The 27,891-nt window shown below is 47.3% G+C and overlaps 2 protein-coding genes across 3 annotated transcripts in view; both read left to right on the forward strand.

Moving 5' to 3' along the window:
* LOC146009803 (uncharacterized) overlaps nt 1-27,891 on the forward strand; it is a 131,673-nt gene that overhangs the window by 29,751 nt on the left and 74,031 nt on the right. The window lies entirely within an intron of this gene.
* The window catches only part of LOC146007345 (uncharacterized), a 49,862-nt gene that overhangs the window by 4,069 nt on the left and 17,902 nt on the right, over nt 1-27,891 (forward strand). Inside the window, exons 4-5 of the mRNA XM_083145693.1 lie at nt 1,770-1,852; nt 2,575-2,702. Coding sequence (XP_083001819.1) covers nt 1,770-1,852; nt 2,575-2,702 — 211 coding nt within the window. The remainder of the gene's footprint in view (nt 1-1,769; nt 1,853-2,574; nt 2,703-27,891) is intronic.

Genomic DNA, 27,891 nt, shown 5'->3' on the forward strand with positions numbered 1-27,891 from the left:
TCCACACACTGCGCGCATTCCTGGATGGCAAACTGCCCTACCGATGTTCACTGAACGTTGCCCGAGACATAAAATGCATATGACAAAATTAGGAAATGTTTAACATCCAGTGACGTAAGGTGAAGGGTTGGGCGCAGTGTCTTGGTGTGTGATGTTCATAATGAGTGCTTGATGTGTCACATTAGATATGTCTATTAGATATGTAGTAAAATACAGCACCCATGTGATTATATATGAATTCCGTCTATGTATACATACAGGCGGACGGAATGCTAGCAACAGTAAGGAGAACATCCCGACAGTAATTAACTTTTCCACCACCTAACACTCTCAGGGCCTTATTCAGATCTGAGCTCAGTACAAATTTGTTTGGAAAATGGGCAAAACCATGTGCATTGCAGGTGGGGCAGATGTAACATGTATAGAGTTAAATTTGGGTGGGGTGTGTTGACACTGAAATCTAAATGGCAGTATAAAAATAATACAGCCAGTATTTACCCTGCACAGAAACAAAATAACTCACCCAAATCTAACTCTCTCTATACATGTTACATCTGCCCCCCTGCAGTGCACATGGTATTGCCCATTTTCCAAACAAATTTGTACTGAGCTCAGATCTGAACAAGGCCCTCAGTCTCCAACCCCAAACCCCATCTCCCCTAATCCTAAACCTTGTAGCCTAACCTTGACTTCTGCTCGGGATGCCAGTAATTGGGATCCCGGTGTTGGCATCTCCAGCGATGTTAGGATTCCGGCACTGGTCTACTAGCTGTTATTTGGGATCCCGGTGTTGGTGTCTCTAGCGATGTTAGGATTCCGGCACTGGGCTACTAGCTGTTATTTGGGATCCCGGTGTTGGCATCTCCAGCGATGTTAGGATTCCGGCACTGGGCTACTAGCTGTTATTTGGGATCCCGGTGTTGGCATCTCCAGCGATGTTAGGATTCCGGCACTGGTCTACTAGCTGTTATTTGGGATCCCGGTGTTGGCATCTCCAGCGATGTTAGGATTCCGGCACTGGGCTACTAGCTGTTATTTGGGATCCCGGTGTTGGCATCTCTAGCGATGTTAGGATTCCGGCACTGGTCTACTAGCTGTTATTTGGGATCCCGGTGTTGGCATCTCCAGCGATGTTAGGATTCCGGCACTGGGCTACTAGCTGTTATTTGGGATTTCGGTGTTGGTGTCTCCAGCGATGTTAGGATTCCGGCACTGGGCTACTAGCTGTTATTTGGGATTTCGGTGTTGGTGTCTCCAGCGATGTTAGGATTCCGGCACTGGTCTACTAGCTGTTATTTGGGATCCCGGTGTTGGCATCTCCAGCGATGTTAGGATTCCGGCACTGGGCTACTAGCTGTTATTTGGGATCCCGGTGTTGGTGTCTCCAGCGATGTTAGGATTCCGGCACTGGGCTACTAGCTGTTATTTGGGATCCCGGTGTTGGTGTCTCCAGCGATGTTAGGATTCCGGCACTGGGCTACTAGCTGTTATTTGGGATCCCGGTGTTGGTGTCTCCAGCGATGTTAGGATTCCGGCACTGGGCTACTAGCTGTTATTTGGGATCCCGGTGTTGGTGTCTCCAGCGATGTTAGGATTCCGGCACTGGGCTACTAGCTGTTATTTGGGATCCCGGTGTTGGCATCTCTAGCGATGTTAGGATTCCGGCACTGGTCTACTAGCTGTTATTTGGGATTTCGGTGTTGGTGTTTCGACTGCCGGCATCCCAATATGGAAACTGCATCAGGTTCTACTTCTTATTTCTTCTTCAGGATTCATGGGTTCCACAGAGACAACCTTGGTGGTTGTAGGCGGAACCAGAGGACTGGCCACCACCAGCCAGCAGAACTTTTAGGTATCCCTGGATGCTTGGCTCCTCTTCCCTATAACCCCACCAATCCCCCCCCCCCCCCCCCACAGCGCCAAAACTTCTCCATGGCCTCAGCCAAGAGGGGAACTTATGGTGGAGGTGGTGCCTAGCACATCAGGGACAGCTAAGCGTTCCCTCCTGGGAGAATGCCTGCAGCGCTGGCATGGATATTGCCCTCCGAAGCCGGGACTCCACTAGACCACCAGGGTGCTGAGCACATGCCAGGGTATTATACAGGGCATAGGGAGGAGGCACCAGCCTGTAGCCGCTCCCCCCAGCATTGGGCACCAGTCCACCGCAGGCTTCCCGTCTACAAGGTGCCTCACTCATCCCTCCCTCAGAGATGCTGGCGGCCATCTTCTGCATGTCGGGCTGTTCTCCCCTGTAAACATGTCTGGGTCTTACCGCATTTATATCATACCTTCTCCCATAGAAGCCGAGTACCCATAACTAAGGTGCTCACAGGAGCCACCCTGGGCAGCTTTCTCACAGCTTCTGGGTATATTGGTGGATTGCCTCACACCCACTATGGGGCCCCCTAAGCCGATACCACCAAATATTATGCAGGCACCTCCGCCATGGGTGGATACGTGATCCACCACATTACAAACTCAGTAGCCATGCTATAAATGCTGCCTGTTACCAAACAGGCCTCTAGGTGGCTTACCACCCGTCTTCCTCTCAGTCTACCCTCATGTCTGATTCAGGTGAGGCATCCGAGGGGGACACAGATGATAAGGGCGAGATGAATCTCTCTGTAACAGGTTCTGAGGTAGATACTACCACACTAATAGACGCTATCAAACAGGTGCTATTGTCCGATGATAATAAGCCTGTAGGAAAAAAGACGACGACGTTCAAGACCAGAAGGTCATCATGTCAGAATTTCCTCATTCAGACTATTTGATGGACATACGGAAGGAACACTGGCCAACTCCAGAGAAAAGGTTTCCTGTTTCCAATAGGTTGGTCTCCCGGTATCCATTCCCACCAGAGGATTGTAATTTATGGGAAACACCTCCTCTAGTCGTAGTGTAGTAGACATGGCCGAGTGGTCAAGGCAATGGACTAGAAATCCATTGATGTCTCCCTGCACAGGTTCCGATCCTTCCACCTATGACCACTTGTGGTTTAGATGTTACACATCTGATAAAGCCTTCCATTTTACTGGTTGCTACGGGTTCATCATTAAATAGAACGACTGGTCTTAAGTTGTGTACACACGGGCATAAATCACTGGCAATATAGTCGCTGTTCACCGGCGATAAATCCCTGGGTGTGCGCTCCCGTTTTCAGCCCCCTAAGGCTAGTGTCACACACTTTGTCCGGCTCTTTGCCTGACAGTTGTTTCTGTCACATGCAGCGGCTCCGTGAGCCGGTGCTGTGTACATTTGAGGGTAGAAACCGAAGTGACGTCAGTTTGGTGGCTGTGGAGAGCTAGAACCGGACACCAAATGACCGGTGTGTGTGAAAGGCCTCCATCGCCCTCAGCACACACTGACCTGTGAGGACGGCCACGGCACGGCAGCCGGACACTGCAGTGGTAAGATCCGGCTGCTACTCGGCAGCCGTGCTGTGACCGTCCCGTGTGAATGGACACAGAGCTGTCCATTATACACTGCAGGGACGGCACGGCTTTTAAGCCGTGCCGGATTTTGCCGTCCGGCAGGAGCCGGACAGTGTGAAATAGCCCTAATGGTCGCTGGTCAGAGGAGAATGCTCCTCCCACCAGTGACTTCCTCTTCTCCCGGCAGTGTGTCATTTTCATCAGTGACCATCTCTGGTCGCTGTTGAAAATGGGACACTGAGAAATATATTGGTAGCGATCATATTGCTCCGTGTGTACACAACTTCAAGTCTATTTTTACGCTCACAGGGGCTATTAATAGACCAACAGTGGGAGCGTCACCTGCAGTGTCCTTAGAAGCTGTACCCAGTGGCACTTGCTCATGCTGTGTGTTCCGCCCATGTGCGGTACTTGCTGGGACCTTGGACGCCATATCAGCCCCACTGCTGCCTGCTGTGTCACCTGCGGGATCCTTGGAAGCTGTACCCAGTGGCACTTGCTCATGCTGTGTGTTCCGCCCATGTGCGGTACTTGCTGGGACCTTGGACGCCATATCAGCCCCACTGCTGCCTGCTGTGTCACCTGCGGGGTCCTTGGAAGCTGTACCCAGTGGCACTTGCTCATGCTGTGTCTTCCGCCCATGTGCGGTACTTGCTGGGACCTTGGACGCCATATCAGCCCCACTGCTGCCTGCTGTGTCACCTGCGGGATCCTTGGAAGCTGTACCCAGTGGCACTTGCTCATGCTGTGTGTTCTGCCCATGTGCGGTACTTGCTGGGACCTTGGACACCATATCAGCCCCACTGCTGCCTGCTGTGTCACCTGCAGGATCCTTGGAAGCTGTACCCAGTGGCACTGCTCATTCTGTGTGTTCCGCCCATGTGCGGTACTTGCTGGGACCTTGGACGCCATATCAGCCCCACTGCTGCCTGCTGTGTCACCTGCGGGATCCTTGGAAGCTGTACCCAGTGGCACTTGCTCATGCTGTGTGTTCCGCCGATGTGCGGTACTTGCTGGGACCTTGGACACCATATCAGCCCCACTGCTGCCTGCTGTGTCACCTGTGGGATCCTTGGAAGCTGTACCCAGTGGCACTTGCTCATTCTGTGTGTTCCGCCCATGTGCGGTACTTGCTGGGACCTTGGACGCCATATCAGCCCCACTGCTGCCTGCTGTGTCACCTGTGGGATCCTTGGAAGCTGTACCCAGTGGCACTTGCCCATGCTGTGTGTTCTGCCGTTGTGCGGTACTTGCTGGGACCTTGGACGCCATATCAGCCCCACTGCTGCCTGCTGTGTGACCTGCGGGATCCTTGGAAGCTGTACCCAGTGGCACTTGCTCATGCTGTGTGATCCGCCCATGTGCGGTACTTGCTGGGACCTTGGACGCCATATCAGCCCCACTGCTGCCTGCTGTGTCACCTGCGGGATCCTTGGAAGCTGTACCCAGTGGCACTTGCTCATGCTGTGTGTTCCGCCCATGTGCAGTACTTGCTGGGACCTTGGACACCATATCAGCCCCACTGCTGCCTGCTGTGTCACCTGCGGGATCCTTGGAAGCTGTACCCAGTGGCACCTGTATGCTGTGTGTTCCGCCGATGTGCGGTACTTGCTGGGACCTTGAATGCCATATATCAGCCCCACTGCTGCCTGCTGTGTCACCTGCGGGATCCTTGGAAGCTGTACCCAGTGGCACTTGCTCATTCTGTGTGTTCTGCCCATGTGCGGTACTTGCTGGGACCTTGGACGCCATATCAGCCCCACTGCTGCCTGCTGTGTCACCTGCGGGATCCTTGGAAGCTGTACCCAGTGGCACTTGCTCATGCTGTGTGTTCCGCCCATGTGCGGTACATGCTGGGACCTTGGACGCCATATCAGCCCCACTGCTGCCTGCTGTGTCACCTGCGGGATCCTTGGAAGCTGTACCCAGTGGCACTTGCTCATGCTGTGTCTTCCGCCCATGTGCGGTACTTGCTGGGACCTTGGACACCATATCAGCCCCACTGCTGCCTGCTGTGTCACCTGCGGGATCCTTGGAAGCTGTACCCAGTGGCACTTGCTCATGCTGTGTCTTCTGCCCATGTGCGGTAATTGCTGGGACCTTGGACGCCATATCAGCCCCACTGCTGCCTGCTGTGTCACCTGCTGGATCCTTGGAAGCTGTACCCAGTGGCACTTGCTCATGCTGTGTGTTCCGCCCATGTGTGGTACTTGCTTTGACCTCAGACACCATGATGCTTCCTGTGTCACCTGCAGCTGTACTCACTGACACTTGCGCCTATTGCGTGTTACGCCCATGCGCAGAAAGTGTTCCGGATTAAAAGAGTTCATAAACCTCTTTTAATCCGGACAATTTTGCTTTGTCCGGATTAAGGGCCTTATTCTGGTCTGTGCGTACTTTCCCGAACTCTTTCGGATAGCGTTTTTTAGCCGTCTGCGCATGCGTGGGCAACGCTATGCGCATGTGCCACGCAAGGTCTCCGTACTTGTTCTCACCAATACCGTACAGAAATGTGCACCGCATTTACTCTGGAAATATGGGCATATTCTGGGCGTCATTCGGAAGTACACAGGGGCGTAGTTTCAAAGTGGGCTAAACTGGGCGTAAACATTGGCGTACACGAGGGAGTGCACTAATTCTGGTACGCGTACATTCGGACAGCACACCGAATGCACGCAAACAAAAAGGCAGGAAATATGCGGTGTTCATAAGCAAGTATTGCTTTGCGGACACCACTCGGTCATGCGCTAGGCATTCGGAACGCCCAATCAGTACGGGCGCACCTCAACCAATGTCAGCTGAACACAATACAATCCACTTCTTTACTCATTACTCATTAATTACATGATTTAAGGGTTAATCTAAAGTGGTAGTAAAGTGTTTAATTATCAATTTGATAAATAATAGATGACCATTAAAAACAATACCTTTTTAATGAGGTTGCCTAATTGCATAAGTGGGTCATGTAACAGATTTCGGAGTTCAGATAATAGTGGTGAGTTTTGCAGAAATACGTTCCCGTCCATTCTGACGCGGTAAGACCGTGGCGAATATGTGTGTGTCCACCGCACACGCATGGTTTGGATGTCGTCCGTAAACACGCCCTCTTCTTAAGTGTGAGTCCGTCCGAATGCGGAGGACCGGTGGGCGTTTCTGGCGTGGCGTGCGGACCTCTCCGAAAGAATTCGGAAATTTACGCACCAACCAGAATAACGGATTGTCCGGATTAAAAGAGGTTCTGGACAAGCGGTTGCCGGAAAATCTGTGGTGTACCTGTATTTATATCCTTCTGGAGATATGGCCTCCAGAACTGAACACAATACTCTAGGTGAGGTCGTACCAATAACCTATACAGTGGCACTATTACTTCTTTCTTTCTACTGCAGATACCTCTCCCTATGCAACCAAGCATCTGACTTGCCTTCCTCATTGCTTTGTTACATTGCCTACCTGCCTTTAAGTCCCCTGAAATAGTGACACCTAGATCCCTCACTTCCTCAGTAGTTTCCATTATAGTGCAATTTATACTATATTTGGATTTGGATTTTTGAGACCCAAGTGCATGAATTAGCATTTTTGGCATTAAACTGTAGTTGCCATGCTCTTGACCATTCCTCTAAACTACCTAGAGGAATGGACAAGAGCTTGAGGTTATACAGGAGGAATAGCTGGCAGAATCATCAGAAGATTGTAAGATATGCCTTTGGTGGTTGAGGATCGTTTTGGAGAAGAGCTAAATACAATTGTAGCCTCTCTAGCGGCAGCACAGACGGCCTGTTTACCCTCTGCTCCTGTCCCATGGCTACAAGTACACCCATTCGGTCCTTTCTACCCCAAACAAATGCAAAGCGACAGTGTCACAAAGCACTCCAATGCGGCCAAGCCAAATCCTAAACAGTCCTGGGCCAACAGCTACATCTGACAAGTCCACAGACTGATGGGGTGGACCTCCTTCTGGGAGACCCCATTGTGGGAGGCCGACTTCTTCACTTTGTGCAAGAATGGATCAGCAGGACTTCAGATGCCTGGGCGAGAGAAATTCTGACCCACAGGGAATACAGAGTCCTTCAAAGGGGAATGGGATCATTCGTCAGACTGCATTTAGGTCTACAGTCATTAGGTCGACCCCACTAGGTCGACTGGCAGGAAGGTCGACCTGACTTAAGGTCGACATGGGCCAAGGTCGACATGACTTAAGGTCGAATTTGCATAAAGGTCGACCTGAGGAAGGTCGACTGGCCATAAGGTCGACATGGGTTTTTCACTGTTTTTTTTATCCGAATGTCGACACAGTCGACATGGACACAGTTGGCAATGAGAATCAGACCCTCGCATCGCTCGCTTCGCTCGCAATGCTTCGGGCACGGTGCCTCGCTGCGCTCGGCACACTATTTTATTCTCCCACCACGCCCTAGTGGATGGTAGGGCATGAAATACCGCCTGTCGGCACATGTCGGCTCAAAAAACAGTGAAAAACCCATGTCGACCTTATGACCAGTCGACCTTCCTCATGTCGACCTTTATGCAAATTCGACCTTTAGTCATGTCGACCTTGGCCCATGTCGACCTTAAGTCAGGTCGACCTTCCTGCCAGTCGACCTAGTGGGGTCGACCTAATGACTGTAGACCTAAATGCAGTCTGACGAATGACCGCATCCCTTCAAAGGACACCCCTCTTAGCATTACTTATACTCCAATTAGATCCTCAAAAAGGAAGCCTCCAGGCAGTGATGACGGGAGCAGAGACCGAACGGACCGCACCAACCATGGGGAACATAAGGGGACTGGTGAGGTAACGGGAGCAGAGACCGGACGGACCGCACTGACCATGGGGAACATAAGGGGACTAGTAAGGTAACGGGAGCAGAGACCGGACGGACCGCACTGACCATGGGGAACATAAGGGTACTGGTGAGGTAATGTGAGCAGAGACCGGACGGACCGCACTGACCATGGGGAACATAAGGGTACTGGTGAGGTAATGTGAGCAGAGACTGGATGGACCGCACTGACCATGGGGAACATGATGGGACTAGTAAGGTAATGTGAGCAGAGACCGGACGGACCGCACTGACCATGGGGAACATAAGGGTACTGGTGAGGTAATGTGAGCAGAGACCGGACGGACCGCACTGACCATGGGGAACATAAGGGTACTGGTGAGGTAATGTGAGCAGAGACTGGATGGACCGCACTGACCATGGGGAACATAAGGGGACTAGTAAGGTAATGTGAGCAGAGACCGGACGGACCGCACTGACCATGGGGAACATAAGGGTACTGGTGAGGTAATGTGAGCAGAGACCGGACGGACCGCACTGACCATGGGGAACATAAGGGTACTGGTGAGGTAATGTGAGCAGAGACTGGATGGACCGCACTGACCATGGGGAACATGATGGGACTAGTGAGGTGATGGGAGCAGAGACCGGACGGGCCGCGCTGACCATGGGGAACATAAGGGTACTGGTGAGGTAATGTGAGCAGAGACTGGATGGACCGCACTGACCATGGGGAACATAAGGGGACTGGTGAGGTGATGGGAGCAGAGACCGGACGGACCGCACTGACCATGGGGAACATAAGGGGACTAGTGAGGTAATGGGAGCAGAGACCGGATGGACCACACTGACCATGGGGAACATGAGGGGACTAGTGAGTTAATGGGAGCAGAGACCGGACGGGCCGCGCCGACCATGAGGAACATAAGGGGACTAGTGAGATAATGGGAGCAGAGACCGGAGGACCGCCCCAACCATGGGGAACATAAGGGGACTAGTGAGGTAACAGGAGCAGGGACCGCACTGACCATGGGGAACATAAGGGGACTAGTGAGGTAATGGGAGCAGAGACCGGATGGACCACACTGACCATGGGGAACATGAGGGGACTAGTGAGGTGATGGGAGCAGAGACCGGACGGGCCGCGCCGACCATGAGGAACATAAGGGTACTGGTGAGGTAACGGGAGCAGAGACCGGACGGACCGCACTGACGATGGGGAACATAAGGGGACTAGTGAGGTAACGGGAGCAGAGACCGGAAGGACCGCGCTGATCATGGGGAACATAAGGAACTAGTGAGGTAACGGGAGCAGAGACCGGACGGACCACACTGACCATGGGGAACATTAGGAACTAGTGAGGTAATGAGAGCAGAGACTGGGTGGACCACGCCGAGCACGGGGAACATAAGGGGACTGGTGAGGTAACGGGAGCAGAGACCGGACGGACCGCGCCGGCCATGGGGAACATGAGGGGACTAGTGAGGTAACGGGAGCAGAGACCGGACGGACCGCGCTGATCATGGGGAACATAAGGAACTAGTGATGTAACGGGAGCAGAGACCGGACGGACTGGACATATTCCTCCAACTACTGATTGATACATTTTTGCTTATGTTATCTAAGTGTCCTTTAGGACATATGAGTATTGCATACTGCAGACAACAGGGTGCGTATAAGGCCTACCCTTTGCCCCAATAGGCAGGAGTGTGTTTAAAGGAGCAGCCATTTTTTTTCAAAATGACTCAGTATAAATTATCTTAAAATGTTGTATATTTTGGAATGTTTCTTACTATAATTTACTGAAGACAATACAGGAGTTGATCTGCTCTATCAGTGTTATAGTAATAAGTCTTATAAGACTAAGAGTGACCGGGAGACAGCAAGCCTATCGTATCTCATGGACCAAGCTGAGATTCTACATGGGAAACTAGCAGTATGTCTGATGGCAAAGCAGGCCAATAAGACATATACTTATAAATTAACTACATTTATAAACAACATAAACGTATAAATATTGTGGAGAACGCAGGTGGAGTTAGGAAGTTGTGGAGAGAGCAGAAAACGCAGGAGGCGTTAGGCATTTGTGGAGAGAGCAGAGAACGCGGAAGGAGTTAGGCAGTTGTGGAGAGAGCAGAGAATGCAAGAGGAGTTAGGCAGGAGTGGAGAGAGCAGAGAACACGGAAGGAGTAAGGCAGGAGTGCAATGAACGCGGAAGGAGTTAGGCAGGAGTGGAGAGAGCAGAGAACGCAGGAGGAGTTAGGCAGTTGTGGAGAGAGCAGAGAACGCAGGAGGAGTTAGGCAGTTGTGGAGAGAGCAGAGAATGCAAGAGGAGTTAGGCAGGAGTGGAGAGAGCAGAGAACACGGAAGGAGTAAGGCAGGAGTGCAATGAACGCGGAAGGAGTTAGGCAGGAGTGGAGAGAGCAGAGAACGCAGGAGGAGTTAGGCAGTTGTGGAGAGAGCAGAGAACGCAGGAGGAGTTAGGCAGTTGTGGAGAAAGTAGAGAATGCAGGAGGCGTTAGGCAGTTGTGGAGAGAGCAGAGAACGCAGGAGGAGTTAGGCAGTTGTGGAGAGAGCAGAGAACGCAGGAGGAGTTAGGCAGTTGTGGAGAGAGCAGAGAACGCAGGAGGAGTTAGGCAGTTGTGGAGAGAGCAGAGAACGCAGGAGGAGTTAGGCAGTTGTGGAGAGAGCAGAGAACGCAGGAGGAGTTAGGCAGTTGTGGAGAGAGCAGAGAACGCAGGAGGAGTTAGGCAGGAGTGGAGAGAGCAAAGAACGCAGGAGGAGTTAGGCAGGAGTGGAGAGAGCAGAGAACGCAGGAGGAGTTAGGCAGTTGTGGAGAGAGCAGAGAACGCAGGAGGAGTTAGGCAGTTGTGGAGAGAGGAAAAAAGAGGGGGGCGGCTGTAGAACAGCACAATTGGGCGCTGGGAAGGGTTGCAATGTGAAGCAGCTACTAAACAAGGGATCGAGAGTCCCTAGGGAGAAAGACAGAAAAAAATATACAATAGTAGCGCTAGAAATTGAATTATAAAATTTAATTATATATAAAAAAAGGGGGGTACACAATAAAATCAACAATAAGAAACCAGCAGAAACACCATTTATATGCAAATTGTAGCTGCTTAGACTGGATCCATTCCTAGTATGCCGTAAGAGTATTTAGCCAGAGATATCAAATAATGTCTCCTTAGGATGTATATTTACCGCCGGTCCGTCCAAATGTGGATTTTAATCCTTTTCAGGAAAGCAATTCTGCGAAGTCCATCACTTGTGCCCTTATTCTGATTGACGCGGACTTTACCGCATACTTACGGATCGCGTCTTTACGGCGTCTGCGCATGCGTGGAGAACGCTACGCGCATGTGCCACGCCTTGACTCGGTACCAGTTCGGCCAAATCCCGTCCAAAACTGTTCACCGCTATCAGTCGGGAAATAGGGGCGTATTATGGGCGTCATGCGGAATGACACATGGGCGTAGTTTCAAAGTGGGCAAAACGGGGCGGAAACATGGGCGGACACGGGGGAGTACACTTATGTTGGGGGGCGTACATTCGGAAACCACTCCGAATGCACGCGATCAAAAAGGCCAGAAATGTGCGGTGTCCACAAGTGTACTATTGCTTTGCGGACACCACTCGTTCATGCGGTAGGCGAACGTACGCCTAATGACTACAACCATTAACACCTGAACCCAATAGAATCTACTCCTTTACTCATTACTCACTAATAGGCCGCTTGTCAGTGCTTTAATTGAAACCATTGCACTTAAATTGCTGTAAGGGTTAATGTGTGCAATGCATGTGTTAGGCATGCTTGTAAGGATATATTGGCATCTAATTGATTCCAATTCCAAATATGCTGTTTTTTATGAGGATAGGTAATTGAATAAGTGGGTCATGTGATGTATTGCAGAAGATACTTCATAGTGGGTTGTTTGGCGTAAATACTCCGCTTACGGGCGGTAGCACCGCTTGGCTCCCGTTCGGATGCGGTATTTCCGAGCATACTCTGTAATACTCTGTAATACCGTGCAGAATCGGAGTGTTTCTGCCGCACACGCATGGTTTGTATGTCGTCCGTAAACACGCCCTGTTCTTAAAGAGTGAGTCCGTCCGAATGCGGAGGACACGTGGGTGTTTCTACGGACGATGGCCGCATGCGGCAAAACACCGTGGCGTGCGGACCGCTCCGTAAGAATGCGGGAATATCCGCACCGATCAGAATAAGGGCCTTGGTGAGGCGAATTCCCCACGGATTAACAATTGTGTGGATAGGAGATTGAAGTTGAAGTTCTGGTAACGGCTGGTTTGGGTCCAGTAAGATAGGCAGGCAATTGGTGGCGAGTGGTGTGCTGGTTGGATCACTCCTGACGCGTTTCGCTACCTAGAAGTAGCTTTATCAAAGGATAGTTCTGAGTGATATGCAAGGGTTTTTATACCCTGTTCTTAATGGCAGATGAAGTGCACCTGTGCTGGTTTAGCAATAATAATGGTTGAAAATACACAAAAAGTATGGGAAATGAGGCAGAATGAACAAGGAGGCAAAGAGGAATAATAAAATATCTAAACATATAGAAAACGATTAATGAAACACATTTTATATTCACATTTATTATGAAGGTCGAAGTGCATTGTGCTGTCATTGGTGGAGAGGGGACAATCCCCCGTTTTGATCATCACGCTTGTAACTATGGTGATATAAACAAAGCTGATGTTAGCTTATCAGCATGGAGGCTGGTAAGCACGTGGGACGGAGCGCACGTATGCATTAGCCAATGCGCTAACTATGCCGTCTCATTGGTAGCGTGCGTCTCAAGCCTCTTTTTGGAATATACAACCCGGACATCCGGGTATCGGAGATCACGCTCCTGTAGACGTCGTGTGTGGGCGTGTATTTAGACGCACCGCACCGCACGTATATCACGTATAGCAAAGCTCTATTACTATCGGGAATAAGGATTATAGTAGATGGTAAAGGGAACAGAAAGAGCGACATCTTGTGGCCAAAAACCAGATCCATATTAAGAAAACATTTTTCCTGACAAGTGATGATGCACAATGTACATTAACCACATATGTTGATTGCATATAGAAGAATTTCTTATATTCATTATAAAACTTTGGTTTAAATGATGTTTTCGTTTGCTAACACCATGATATATATTTTAAACATTAACAGCTCATATAATGAGAAAAGATCGTGATGGTAATACATATAGACAAAAATAACCATTAGAGATTAACATTCTAGATAAATCTTGATGATAAATAATAATAAGAGGTATTTAAATAAGAATAATATGCATATGGGAATTCATAGTGTTATACATATAAAAATATATATAGTTTTTTAAAAATAGTTTTTTAAATAATTTTTTAAAGTTTTTTGAAGTTTTTTTAAATCACACTATTGAGCTCCACTGCCTCGTTGAGGCCACTCGGAAAGATAGAATTCATTTGGTACATCCAAAAAACTTCTCTTTTGCAGAGAGTTTTAAAACGATCTCCTCCCCTGATGGTTTTTGGGATATGTTCCACACCTATTAATCGTATTTTACTGGGGTCACTGGAGTGTTTCTCTAGGAGATGTTTGGATACACTATGTGTATAGACTTTATTTATGATATTTCTGCGATGTTCCAAAAATCTTTGTTTTAGAGGGCGTGTGGTTCTTCCCACATATTTCAAGCCACATTCACAAACAAGAACATAAATAACATAACTAGAATTACAGTTAATAAAACTTTTTATATCATAGGGTTTGTTGCTCTCAGTTTCAATCTGATGAGTTCTTCTGTCAACATATTGACAGGTAAGACATCGAGATTGACAACATCGAAAAAAACCTTTCGGTTTAGGTCCCAACCATGTATGAGAGGACGAAGCTGGTTCATTTGCAGATTTAATTGGCTTTAGGAAACTCGGGGCCAATATATTTTTAAGAGAAGTATTTTTCTTAAAGATGAAGACTGGTTCTTCTGGTAGGATGTCATGTAACCATCGATCACCTTTTAAAATATTATGGTTTTTTTTTATAATGTTTTTAATGGCAAAACAGGAATCATTATATTTAGAGATGAAAGCAATATCTCTATTGCCTTCATCATTCTTCTTAGGTTTGTTTTTTAAAAGGTTGGTTCGGTCCATTGTGGACACCTCTGTAAGGGCTTTGTTTATAATATGTTTAGGGTATTTATAATGATCAAAAGCTTCTGTCAATACTTTGGCTTGATTTTTGAAGGTAGTGTCTTTTGAGCAATTCCTCCGTAAACGGAGAAATTGCCCTTTGGGAATATTCTTTTTCCACGTGGGGTGGTGGGAACTCTGGAAGTGAAGATATTGATTAGTGCTGACTTCTTTGAAGAATGTGCTAGTTTTAATCATATTTTCTTCAATCTCAAGGGTTAGGTCCAAAAAGTCAATTCTGTGTTTGTGATAAGTGTGGGTAAAATTCAAATTATAATTATTTTTATTAAGGTGATCTACAAACAAAAGTGCTGAATCGTGATCCCCTTCCCAAATAATAAATAAATCATCTATATAACGGCCATAGAGGACCAGGCTCGCACCGAAGGGTCCTCCCCAAATGAGGGAGTCCTCAACCTCCCCCATGTAGAGGTTAGCATAACTCGGCGCGAACCTAGTCCCCATGGCCGTCCCCATCACCTGTAAATAAAAGGTGTCATTAAATAGAAAATAATTGTGCTGAAGGATAAATGAAATTCAATCAGTGAGAAACTTTTGGTGTCTTTCCCCCAGGTCTCCATCTTCTGATAATTTATTGATAATTGTCTGTACACCTAATTGATGAGGTATGTTTGTGTACAAACTTTGTACATCTAATGTAAGAAAGGCATATGTGTCTTTCCAATCAATTTTCTGAATTAGTTGTAAAAAATGGGTAGAATCTTTGATGTGAGACCTGAGGGAAGACACCCTCGGTTGTAAGTGGGAATCAACATAAAATGAAAGATTGGAGGAAAGTGAATCTATACCCGAAATTATAGGACGCCCTGGGGGTGAGGAAAGTGACTTGTGAATCTTGGGTAAGTGATAGTAGATAGGGGTCAGGGGGTGCTCATTATAAAGAAAACGGAATTCCTGTTTGGAAATAACCCCATCAGTGAGGGCATCCTCAAGCAAACTATATAACTCAGTTTGAAAGGGAGCAGTTGGATCTTTATTTAATTTGGAGTAAAATTTGACATTTTCCAATTGGCGATTTGCCTCAAGTATATAGTCTGTCCGGTCTTGAATAACAAGGCCTCCCCCCTTGTCAGCTTCTTTGATTATTATGGAGGAATCTTTAGTTAATTTTTTAAGTGCTTTGAGTTCCCATTTATTTAAATTAGATGTTTTATCTGGGTTATTCTCAGTTTTTTCACACAATTTTTTGAAATCACTGAGGGTTGTTCTGTAAAAACTCTCAACGCTGCTTCCTTTGGTTTTAATTGGAAAAAATTCAGATTGTAGTTTAAATGGTTGTTTTAGGTCAAAGAGTTTTTTCCTTTTGGGGGAGGACGATTCTTCTAGAAGATCAGCAAGATCTTCTAGAGCTTGTTTATCTTCAAAATCAAGTAATATGGGTGTCGATTCATGGTCACTGATCCTATTTAGGTTTTTCTTTGCAAAATAACGTTTGCGACAAAGGGTTCTTATATACCTATTGAGCTCAACAAAGAGCTCAAAGATATTAGGATTTTTTGATGGTGCAAATTTTAGACCACGATTTAAAAGGGAGATCTCTGTTTTGGATAATTGTTTAGAGGAAAGGTTAAAGATGGTTGATTGTTTAGTCTCATTTTTGTTCTTATTTAGTGTCTTCCACCTTTTGTATTGTGTCTGTCTACCTCCTCTTCTTCCTCGTAACTTGAATTTCTTCGTCTTTTTGGGGTTCCTAATTGTCGGTCTCTTTTTAAGAGGGGACTGTACTGTTTTCTTCTCGTTTGTGAGTCTAAAAAAACCTCATGATCTTGGGTATCTTTGTCTCTATTTAGTGTGGATGGATCTTTAGGTCTTGCGCCTAGATCCGAAGTATTATAGTGTTTTGACCCTCTTTCGTATTGTGTATCATTATTTCTTTGGTTGGAGTAGGATGTCTTTCGAAATCTGAAAGTCTCCTTACGTCCATTTTCACTGGTACGTCTGGGGGGTTTATAATATTCATTTTTTGGGGTGTATCTGTAATTAGTCGATCTATCTGGCTGGGACGGCCTGTCGATCTGAGGCTTTCTGTTATTAGATCTATAGGTCCTCACTGCTCCAGTCTGATAGTCTTCAAGATCTCTTTTGAATTTTTTACATTTTGTTTCTATCAGAGTTTGTTCAAATTTTGATACTCTCTCTGTTACTAAATCATCTCTCTCTTTATATTCCCTGGTATTAGCAGAGGGTTCTAGTTTGGTTTTTAAGGTCTCAATATCTATTTCAGCTTTTTTAGTTTTTTCTTTTCTGAATTTAATCACTAATTCCATAAGAGATAGGGAGCATGTGTCCAATAATTTCTCCCACTCTTCCTGATAACGGGTGTCACCCTGAAAGATTGATGGCTTGAATAGCCTTAGACCTCGTGGGATCATTTTCTTGTCGACATATTTTTGAAGGTTGACACTATCCAACCAATGGCGCATTTCCAATTTTAACAAATTTTCAAGTTCATAAAAGTCATCTTTAAGATTACAATCAACATTTCTGGGATCCCCTTCTAGGGGGGTGTCCCATTTCGAAAAATAGAGTTGCCTCCTGTTCATTCTTTCCTCAAATTTCACAAAGCAACCCATACCTGCTGCCCAAAAAAAGCTCGCAAAGAGTGGAAAAAAGAGGGGGGCGGCTGTAGAACAGCACAATTGGGCGCTGGGAAGGGTTGCAATGTGAAGCAGCTACTAAACAAGGGATCGAGAGTCCCTAGGGAGAAAGACAGAAAAAAATATACAATAGTAGCGCTAGAAATTGAATTATAAAATTTAATTATATATAAAAAAAGGGGGGTACACAATAAAATCAACAATAAGAAACCAGCAGAAACACCATTTATATGCAAATTGTAGCTGCTTAGACTGGATCCATTCCTAGTATGCCGTAAGAGTATTTAGCCAGAGATATCAAATAATGTCTCCTTAGGATGTATATTTACCGCCGGTCCGTCCAAATGTGGATTTTAATCCTTTTCAGGAAAGCAATTCTGCGAAGTCCATCACTTGGTGAGGCGAATTCCCCACGGATTAACAATTGTGCGGATAGGAGATTGAAGTTGAAGTTCTGGTAACGGCTGGTTTGGGTCCAGTAAGATAGGCAGGCAATTGGTGGCGAGTGGTGTGCTGGTTGGATCACTCCTGACGCGTTTCGCTACCTAGAAGTAGCTTTATCAAAGGATAGTTCTGAGTGATATGCAAGGGTTTTTATACCCTGTTCTTAATGGCAGATGAAGTGCACCTGTGCTGGTTTAGCAATAATAATGGTTGAAAATACACAAAAAGTATGGGAAATGAGGCAGAATGAACAAGGAGGCAAAGAGGAATAATAAAATATCTAAACATATAGAAAACGATTAATGAAACACATTTTATATTCACATTTATTATGAAGGTCGAAGTGCATTGTGCTGTCATTGGTGGAGAGGGGACAATCCCCCGTTTTGATCATCACGCTTGTAACTATGGTGATATAAACAAAGCGGATGTTAGCTTATCAGCATGGAGGCTGGTAAGCACGTGGGACGGAGCGCACGTATGCATTAGCCAATGCGCTAACTATGCCGTCTCATTGGTAGCGTGCGTCTCAAGCCTCTTTTTGGAATATACAACCCGGACATCCAGGTATCGGAGATCACGCTCCTGTAGAAGTCGTGTGTGGGCGTGTATTTAGACGCACCGCACCGCACGTATATCACGTATAGCAAAGCTCTATTACTATCGGGAATAAGGATTATAGTAGATGGTAAAGGGAACAGAAAGAGCGACATCTTGTGGCCAAAAACCAGATCCATATTAAGAAAACATTTTTCCTGACAAGTGATGATGCACAATGTACATTAACCACATATGTTGATTGCATATAGAAGAATTTCTTATATTCATTATAAAACTTTGGTTTAAATGATGTTTTCGTTTGCTAACACCATGATATATATTTTAAACATTAACAGCTCATATAATGAGAAAAGATCGTGATGGTAATACATATAGACAAAAATAACCATTAGAGATTAACATTCTAGATAAATCTTGATGATAAATAATAATAAGAGGTATTTAAATAAGAATAATATGCATATGGGAATTCATAGTGTTATACATATAAAAATATATATAGTTTTTTAAAAATAGTTTTTTAAATAATTTTTTAAAGTTTTTTGAAGTTTTTTTAAATCACACTATTGAGCTCCACTGCCTCGTTGAGGCCACTCGGAAAGATAGAATTCATTTGGTACATCCAAAAAAACTTCTCTTTTGCAGAGAGTTTTAAAACGATCTCCTCCCCTGATGGTTTTTGGGATATGTTCCACACCTATTAATCGTATTTTACTGGGGTCACTGGAGTGTTTCTCTAGGAGATGTTTGGATACACTATGTGTATAAACTTTATTTATGATATTTCTGCGATGTTCCAAAAATCTTTGTTTTAGAGGGCGTGTGGTTCTTCCCACATATTTCAAGCCACATTCACAAACAAGAACATAAATAACATAACTAGAATTACAGTTAATAAAACTTTTTATATAGTTGTGGAGAGAGCAGAGAACGCAGGAGGAGTTAGGCAGTTGTGGAGAGAGCAGAGAACGCAGGAGGAGTTAGGCAGTTGTGGAGAGAGCAGAGAATGCAGGAGGAGTTAGGCATTTGTGGAGAGAGCAGAGAACGCAGGAGGAGTTAGGCATTTGTGGAGAGAGCAGAGAACGCAGGAGGAGTTAGGCAGGAGTGGAGAGAGCAGAGAATGCAGGAGGAGTTAGGCAGGAGTGGAGAGAGCAGAGAACGCAGGAGGAGTTAGGCAGGAGTGGAGAGAGCAGAGAACGCAGGAGGAGTTAGGCAGTTGTGGAGAGAGCAGAGAACGCAGGAGGAGTTAGGCAGTTGTGGAGAGAGCAGAGAACGCAGGAGGAGTTAGGCAGTTGTGGAGAGAGCAGAGAACGCAGGAGGAGTTAGGCAGTTGTGGAGAGAGCAGAGAACGCAGGAGGAGTTAGGCAGTTGTGGAGAGAGCAGAGAACGCAGGAGGAGTTAGGCAGTTGTGGAGAGAGCAGAGAACGCAGGAGGAGTTAGGCAGGAGTTGAGAGAGCAGAGAACGCAGGAGGAGTTAGGCAGGAGTGGAGAGAGCAGAGAACGCAGGAGGAGTTAGGCAGTTGTGGAGAGAGCAGAGAACGCAGGAGGAGTTAGGCAGTTGTGGAGAGAGCAGAGAACGCAGGAGGAGTTAGGCAGTTGTGGAGAGAGCAGAGAAAGCAGGAGGATTTAGGCAGTTGTGGAGAGAGCAGAGAACGCAGGAGGAGTTAGGCAGTTGTGGAGAGAGCAGAGAACGCAGGAGGAGTTAGGCAGTTGTGGAGAGAGCAGAGAACGCAGGAGGAGTTAGGCAGTTGTGGAGAGAGCAGAGAAGGCAGGAGGAGTTAGGCAGTTGTGGAGAGAGCAGAGAACGCAGGAGGAGTTAGGCAGTTGTGGAGAGAGCAGAGAACGCAGGAGGCGTTAGGCATTTGTGGAGAGAGCAGAGAATGCAAGAGGAGTTAGGCAGGAGTGGAGAGAGCAGAGAACACGGAAGGAGTTAGGCAGTTGTGGAGAGAGCAGAGAATGCAAGAGGAGTTAGGCAGGAGTGGAGAGAGCAGAGAACACGGAAGGAGTTAGGCAGTTGTGGAGAGAGCAGAGAACGCGGGAGGAGTTAGGCAGTTGTGGAGAGAGCAGAGAACGCAAGAGGAGTTAGGCAGGAGTGGAGAGAGCAGAGAACGCAGGAGGAGTTAGGCAGTTGTGGAGAGAGCAGAGAACGCAGGAGGAGTTAGGCAGTTGTGGAGAGAGCAGAGAACGCAGGAGGCATTAGGCATTTGTGGAGAGAGCAGAGAATGCAAGAGGAGTTAGGCAGGAGTGGAGAGAGCAGAGAACACGGAAGGAATTAGGCAGTTGTGGAGAGAGCAGAGAACGCGGGAGGAGTTAGGCAGTTGTGGAGAGAGCAGAGAACGCGGGAGGAGTTAGGCAGTTGTGGAGAGAGCAGAGAACGCAGGAGGAGTTAGGCAGTTGTGGAGAGAGCAGAGAATGCAGGAGGAGTTAGGCAGTTGTGGAGAGAGCAGAGAACGCGGAAGGAGTTAGGCAGTTGTGGAGAGAGCAGAGAACATGGGAGGAGTTAGGCAGTTGTGGGGAGAGCAGAGAACGCAGGAGGAGTTAGGCAGTTGTGGAGAGAGCAGAGAACGCAGGAGGAGTTAGGCAGGAGTGGAGAGAGCATAGAACGCAGGAGGAGTTAGGCAGGAGTGGAGAGAGCAGAGAACGCAGGAGGAGTTAGGCAGGAGTGGAGAGAGAAGAGAATGCAAGAGGAGTTAGGCAGGAGTGGAGAGAGCAGAGAACGCGGGAGGAGTTAGGCAGTTGTGGAGAGAGCAGAGAACGCAGGAGGAGTTAGGCAGTTGTGGAGAGAGCAGAGAACGCGGGAGGAGTTAGGCAGTTGTGGAGAGAGCAGAGAACGCGGGAGGAGTTAGGCAGTTGTGGAGAGAGAGGAAAATGCGGAAGGAGTTAGGCAGTTGTGGAGAGAACATAGAATGCGGAAGGAGTGAGGCAGTTATGGAGAGAGCAGAGAATGTGGGAGGAGTTAGGGAGAGAACAGAAAATGTGGGAGGAGTAAGGCAGTTGTGGAGAGAGCAGAGAACACGGAAGGAGTTAGGCAGTTGCAAAGAGCAGAGAATGCAGGAGGAGTTAGGCAGTTGTGAAGATAGAGAAGAACGTGGAAGGAGTTAGGCAGTAGTGGAGAGAGCAGATAACGAGGGAGGAGTTAGGCATTTGTGGAGATAGAGAAGAACGTGGAAGGAGTTAGGCAATAGTGGAGAGAGCGGAGAACGCGGAAGGAGTTAGGCAGTAGTGGTGAGAGCAGAGAACGCGGGAGAAGAGGTGGAGGTGTACATTATGTATGTATACATGAGGTATTGGCTGCCTGCTGTCCCCCCTGCAGAATAATAACAGGACACCACAGGCTGCTCCCCTGTATAATAAAAACAAGATACCACTGGCTGCTCCCCCTGTATAATAATAACAGGACACCACAAGCTGCTCTACCTGTATAATAATAACATGACACTACAGGCTTCGGTACTTATGTAATATCTGGGCTCCCGTTTCTCTTATGACACCGCGTACCCTCGCGGGGCTCGCTGCGCTCTCCACGCTTCGGGAATGGTGGCTCGCTTCGCTCGCCACACTATATAAAATCAACTCCATGCGTAATTGGATAGTAGGGGTATGAAAAAATGGGGTGCATTTAACATGGGAGCCCAGATAATACATAAGTACCCAGGCTTCCCCCCTGTATAATAGTAATAGGACACCACAGGCTGCTCTACCTGTATAATAATAACAGGACACCACAGGCTGCTCCCCTGTATAATAATAACAGGACACCACAGGCTGCTCCCCCTGTATAATAATAGTAATAGGACACCACAGGCTGCTCTACCTGTATAATAATAACAGGACACTACAGGCTGCCCCCCTGTATAATAGTAATAGGACACCACAGGCTGCTACCCCTGTATAATAACAGGACACCATAGGCTGCTCCTCCTGTATAATAATAACAGGACACCACAGGCTGCTCCCCCTGTATAATAAGAGCAGGACACCACAGGCTGCTCCCCAGTATTATAATAATAATAACAGGACACCACAAGTTGCTCTCCGTGTATAATAATAACAGGACACTACAGGCTGCTCCCCCTGTATAATAATAACAGGACACCACAGGCTGCCCCCGAGTATGATAATAGCAGGACACCACAGGATGCTCCCCTGTATAATAATAATTATAACAGGACACCACAGGCTGCTCCCCCTGTATAATAATAACAGGACACTACAGGCTGCCCCCCTGTATAATAGTAATAGGACACCTCGGGCTGCTCCCCCTGTATAATAATAACAGGACACCACAGGCTGCTCCCCCTGTATAATAATAACAGGACACCACAGGCTGCCCCCTGTATAATAGTAATAGGACACCACAAGCTGCTCTACCTGTATAATAATAACAGGACACTACAGGCTGCCCCTCTGTATAATAGTAATAGGACAACACAGGCTGCTCTACCTGTATAATAATAACAGAACACAACAGGCTGCTCCCCTGTATAATAATAACAGGACACCACAGGCTGCTCCCCTGTATACTAATAGTAATAGGACACCACAGGCTGCTCTACCTGTATAATAATAACAGTACACCACAGGCTGCTACCCCTGTATAATAATAACAGGACACCACAGGCGGATCCCCCTGTATAATAATAACAGGACACCGCAGGCTGCTCCCCCTGTATAATAATAACAGGACACCATAGGCTGCTCCTCCTGTATAATAATAACAGGACACCACAGGCTGCTCCCCCTGTATAATAATAACAGGACACCACAGACTGCTCCCCAGTATAATAATAACAGGACACCACAGGCGGCTCCCCCTGTATAATAATAACAGGACACCACAGGCGGCTCCCCCTGTATAATAATAACAGGACACCATAGGCTGCTCCTCCTGTATAATAATAACAGGACACCACAGGCTGCTCCCCAGTATAATAATAACAGGACACCACAGGCTGCTCCCCCTGTATAATAATAACAGTACACCACAGGCTGCTCCCCCTCTATAATATTAATAATAACAAGAACCAAAGGACACCACAGGCTGCCCCCATGTATGATAATAGCAGTACACCACAGGCTGCTCCCCCTGTATAATAATAACAGGACACCACAGGCTGCCCCCATGTATGATAATAGCAGGACACCACAGGCTGCTCCCCCTGTATTTTAATAATAATAATAACAGGACACCACAGGCTGCTCCCCTGGTATAATAATAATAACAGGACACTACAGGCTGCCCCCCTGTATAATAATAACAGGACACCACAGGCTGCTCCCCCTATATAAAAATAGTAATAGGACACCACAGGCTGCTCTACCTGTATAATAATAACAGGACACTACAGGCTGCCCCCCTGTATAATAGTAATAGGACACCACAGGCTGCTACCCCTGTATAATAACAGGACACCATAGGCTGCTCCTCCTGTATAATAATAACTGGACACCACAGGCTGCTCCCCCTGTAAAATAAGAGCAGGACACCACAGGCTGCTCCCCAGTATTATAATAATAATAATAACAGGACACCACAAGTTGCTCTCCGTGTATAATAATAACAGGACACTACAGGCTGCTCCCCCTGTATAATAATAACAGGACACCACTGGCTGCCCCCGAGTATGATAATAGCAGGACACCACAGGATGCTCCCCTGTATAATAATAATTATAACAGGACACCACAGGCTGCTCCCCCTGTATAATAATAACAAGACACTACAGGCTGCCCCCCTGTATAATAGTAATAGGACACCTCGGGCTGCTCCCCCTGTATAATAATAACAGGACACCACAGGCGGCTCCCCCTGTATAATAATAATAACAGGACACCATAGGCTGCTCCTCCTGTATAATAATAACAGGACACCACAGGTTGCTCCCCAGTATAATAATAACAGGACACCACAGTCTGCTCCCCCTGTATAATAATAACAGTACACCACAGGCTGCTCCCCCTCTATAATATTAATAATAACAAGAACCAAAGGACACCACAGGCTGCCCCCATGTATGATAATAGCAGGACACCACAGGCTGCTCCCCCTGTATAATAATAACAGGACACCACAGGCTGCCCCCAAGGTATGATAATAGCAGGACAGCACAGGCTGCTCCCCCTGTATAATAATAATAATAATAATAATAATAATAATAATAACAGGACACCACAGGCTGCTCCCCTGGTATAATAATAACAGGACACTACAGGCTGCCCCCCTGTATAATAGTAATAGGACACCACAGGCTGCTCCCCCTGTATAATAATAATAACAACAACAACAGGACACCACAGGCTGCTCCCCCTGTATAATAATAACAGGACACCACAGGCTGCCCACTGTATAATAGTAATAGGACACCACAAGCTGCTCTGCCTGTATAATAATAACAGGACACTACAGGCTGCCCCCCTGTATACTAATAGTAATAGGACACCACAGGCTGCTCTACCTGTATAATAATAACAGGACACTACAGGCTGCCCCCCTGTATAATAGTAATAGGACACCACAGGCTGCTCCTCCTGTATAATAATAATAGCAGGACACCACATGCTGCTCCTCCTGTATAATAATAATAATAGCAGGACACCACATGCCGCTCCTCCTGTATAATAATAATAATAATATCAGAACACCGCATGCTGCTCCTTCTGTATAATAATAATAATATCAGAACACCGCATGCTGCTCCTCCTGTATAATAATAATATCAGAACACCGCATGCTGCTCCTCCTGTATAATAAGAGCAGGATACCACAGGCTGCTCCACCAGTATAGTAGTAATAGTAGGACACCTTAGGCTGCTCCCCCTGTACAGTAGTAATAATAGGACACCACAGGCTGCTCCCCCTGTATAATAATAACAGGACACCACAGGCTGCTCCCCAGTATAATAATAATAATAATAATAATAACAACAGGACACCACAGGCTGCTCCCCCTGTATAATAATAACAGGACACCACAGGCTACTCCTCCTGTATAATAATAACAGGACACCACAGGCTGCTCCCCTGTATAATAATAACAGGATACCACCGGATGCTCCCCCTGTATAATAATAACAGGACACCACAGGCTGCTTCCCCTGTATAATAATAACAGGACACCACAGGCTGCTCCCCCTGTATAATAATAACAGGACACCACAGGCTGCTCCCCCTGTATAATAATAATAACAGGACACCACAGGCTACTCCTCCTGTATAATAATAACAGGACACCACAGGCTGCTCCCCCTGTATAATAATAACAGGATACCACTGGATGCTCCCCCTGTATAATAATAACAGGACACCACAGGCTGCTCCCCCTGTATAATAATAACAGGACACCACAGGCTGCTCCCCTATATAATAATAACAGGACACCACAGGCTGCTCCTCCTGTATAATAATAACAGGACACCACAGGCTGCTCCCCAGTATAATAATAACAGGACACCACAGGCTGCTCCCCCTGTATAATAATAATAACTGGAAACCTCAGGCTGCTCCTCCTGTATAATAATAACAGGACACTACAGGCTGCCCCCCTGTATAATAATAACAGGACACCACAGGCTGCTCCCCTGTATAATAATAACAGGACACCACATGCTGCTCCCAATGTATAATAATAGGACACTAAAGGCTGCTCCTCCTGTAGAGACGCCATTACCAGTTTCCGATGGGCACCCTGCGGCTGCAGCAGCCGATGAAAACTAGCTTCCTGTTTTTGGAACGCACAGCCCGGAAGTAAGTTGGAACGCACAGGACGGATGTAGCCTAAGATTGGCAGAGGCTCCTCCCCTCCAGCAGCCCGTTCCAACAGCAGCAGCAGAAGGGTGCAGTGACGTCAGTTGTGAGCTCCGCCCACTTATAATCACTCAGACTCCCACAAGGCAGCAGGAGCATAGAGCGGCCATTGCTGTGTCTGGCAGCCGGAGCAGAGAGCGGCCATTGCTGTGTCTGGCAGCAGGTAATGATATTATTATTATTATTATTCTATACTGGCTGAGCAGCTCTGGTGCCAGGCTGTTGTACTACAGGGGGAGCAGCCTCTGGTGCCTTGTTATAGTGCAGCTGGAGCAGCCTCTGGTGCTACTTTATCACATACCTCCCAACATGACCCTCTCCAGGAGGGACACATTGTTCTGCTCCTGGGCATCCCTCATAATGAATCATTACCATTACCTGCGGTGAAACACCTTTTCTTAGCAATTAACCTGTTCAACACAGGTGATGGTAATCAGACATTAACAGGGAAGTCCAGGAGCAGAGCATTTTCTCCCTCTTGGAGAGGGTCAGGTAGGCAAGCATGTGTTACTGTAATACAGGTGGCACAGACCCTGGTGTTACTGTAATACAGGTGGAGCAGACCCCGGTGTTACTGTAATACAGGTGGCACAGACCCTGGTGTTACTGTAATACAGGTGGAGCAGACCCCGGTGTTACTGTAATACAGGTGGCGCAGACCTCGGTGTTACTGTAATACAGGTGGTGCGGACCCCAGTGTTACTGTAATACAGGTGCCGCGGACCCCGGTGTTACTGTAATACAGGTGGCGCGGACCCCGGTGTTACTGTAATACAGGTGGCACAGACCCTGGTGTTACTGTAATACAGGTGGAGCAGACCCCGGTGTTACTGTAATACAGGTGGCACAGACCCTGGTGTTACTGTAATACAGGTGGAGCAGACCCCGGTGTTACTGTAATACAGGTGGCACAGACCCTGGTGTTACTGTAATACAGGTGGAGCAGACCCCGGTGTTACTGTAATACAGGCTGCGAGGACCCTCATAATGAATCATTACCATTACCTGCGGTGAAACACCTTTTCTTAGCAATTAACCTGTTCAACACAGGTGATGGTAATCAGACATTAACAGGGAAGTCCAGGAGCAGAGCATTTTCTCCCTCTTGGAGAGGGTCAGGTAGGCAAGCATGTGTTACTGTAATACAGGTGGCACAGACCCTGGTGTTACTGTAATACAGGTGGAGCAGACCCCGGTGTTACTGTAATACAGGTGGCACAGACCCTGGTGTTACTGTAATACAGGTGGAGCAGACCCCGGTGTTACTGTAATACAGGTGGCACAGACCCTGGTGTTACTGTAATACAGGTGGTGCGGACCCCGGTGTTACTGTAATACAGGCTGCGAGGACCCTCATAATGAATCATTACCATTACCTGCGGTGAAACACCTTTTCTTAGCAATTAACCTGTTCAACACAGGTGATGGTAATCAGACATTAACAGGGAAGTCCAGGAGCAGAGCATTTTCTCCCTCTTGGAGAGGGTCAGGTAGGCAAGCATGTGTTACTGTAATACAGGTGGCACAGACCCTGGTGTTACTGTAATACAGGTGGAGCAGACCCCGGTGTTACTGTAATACAGGTGGCACAGACCCTGGTGTTACTGTAATACAGGTGGAGCAGACCCCGGTGTTACTGTAATACAGGTGGCACAGACCCTGGTGTTACTGTAATACAGGTGGAGCAGACCCCGGTGTTACTGTAATACAGGTGGCACAGACCCTGGTGTTACTGTAATACAGGTGGAGCAGACCCCGGTGTTACTGTTATACAGGTGGTGCGGACCCGGGTGTTACTGTAATACAGGTGGTGCGGACCCCGGTGTTACTGTAATAGAGGTGGTGAGGCCCTCGGTGTTACTGTAATACAGGTGGTGCGGACCCCGGTGTTACTGTAATACATGTGGTGCGGACACCGGTGTTACTGTAATACAGGTGGTGCGGACCCCGGTGTTACTGTAATACAGGTGGTGCGGACCCCGATGTTACTGTAATACAGGTGGTGCGGACCCCGGTGTTACTGTAATACAGGTGGTGCGGACCCCGGTGTTACTGTAATACAGGT

Source organism: Crinia signifera, chromosome 6 (assembly GCF_055691185.1).
Source record: "Crinia signifera chromosome 6, ASM5569118v1, whole genome shotgun sequence".
In the NCBI taxonomy this organism is placed as follows: Eukaryota; Metazoa; Chordata; class Amphibia; order Anura; family Myobatrachidae; genus Crinia; species Crinia signifera.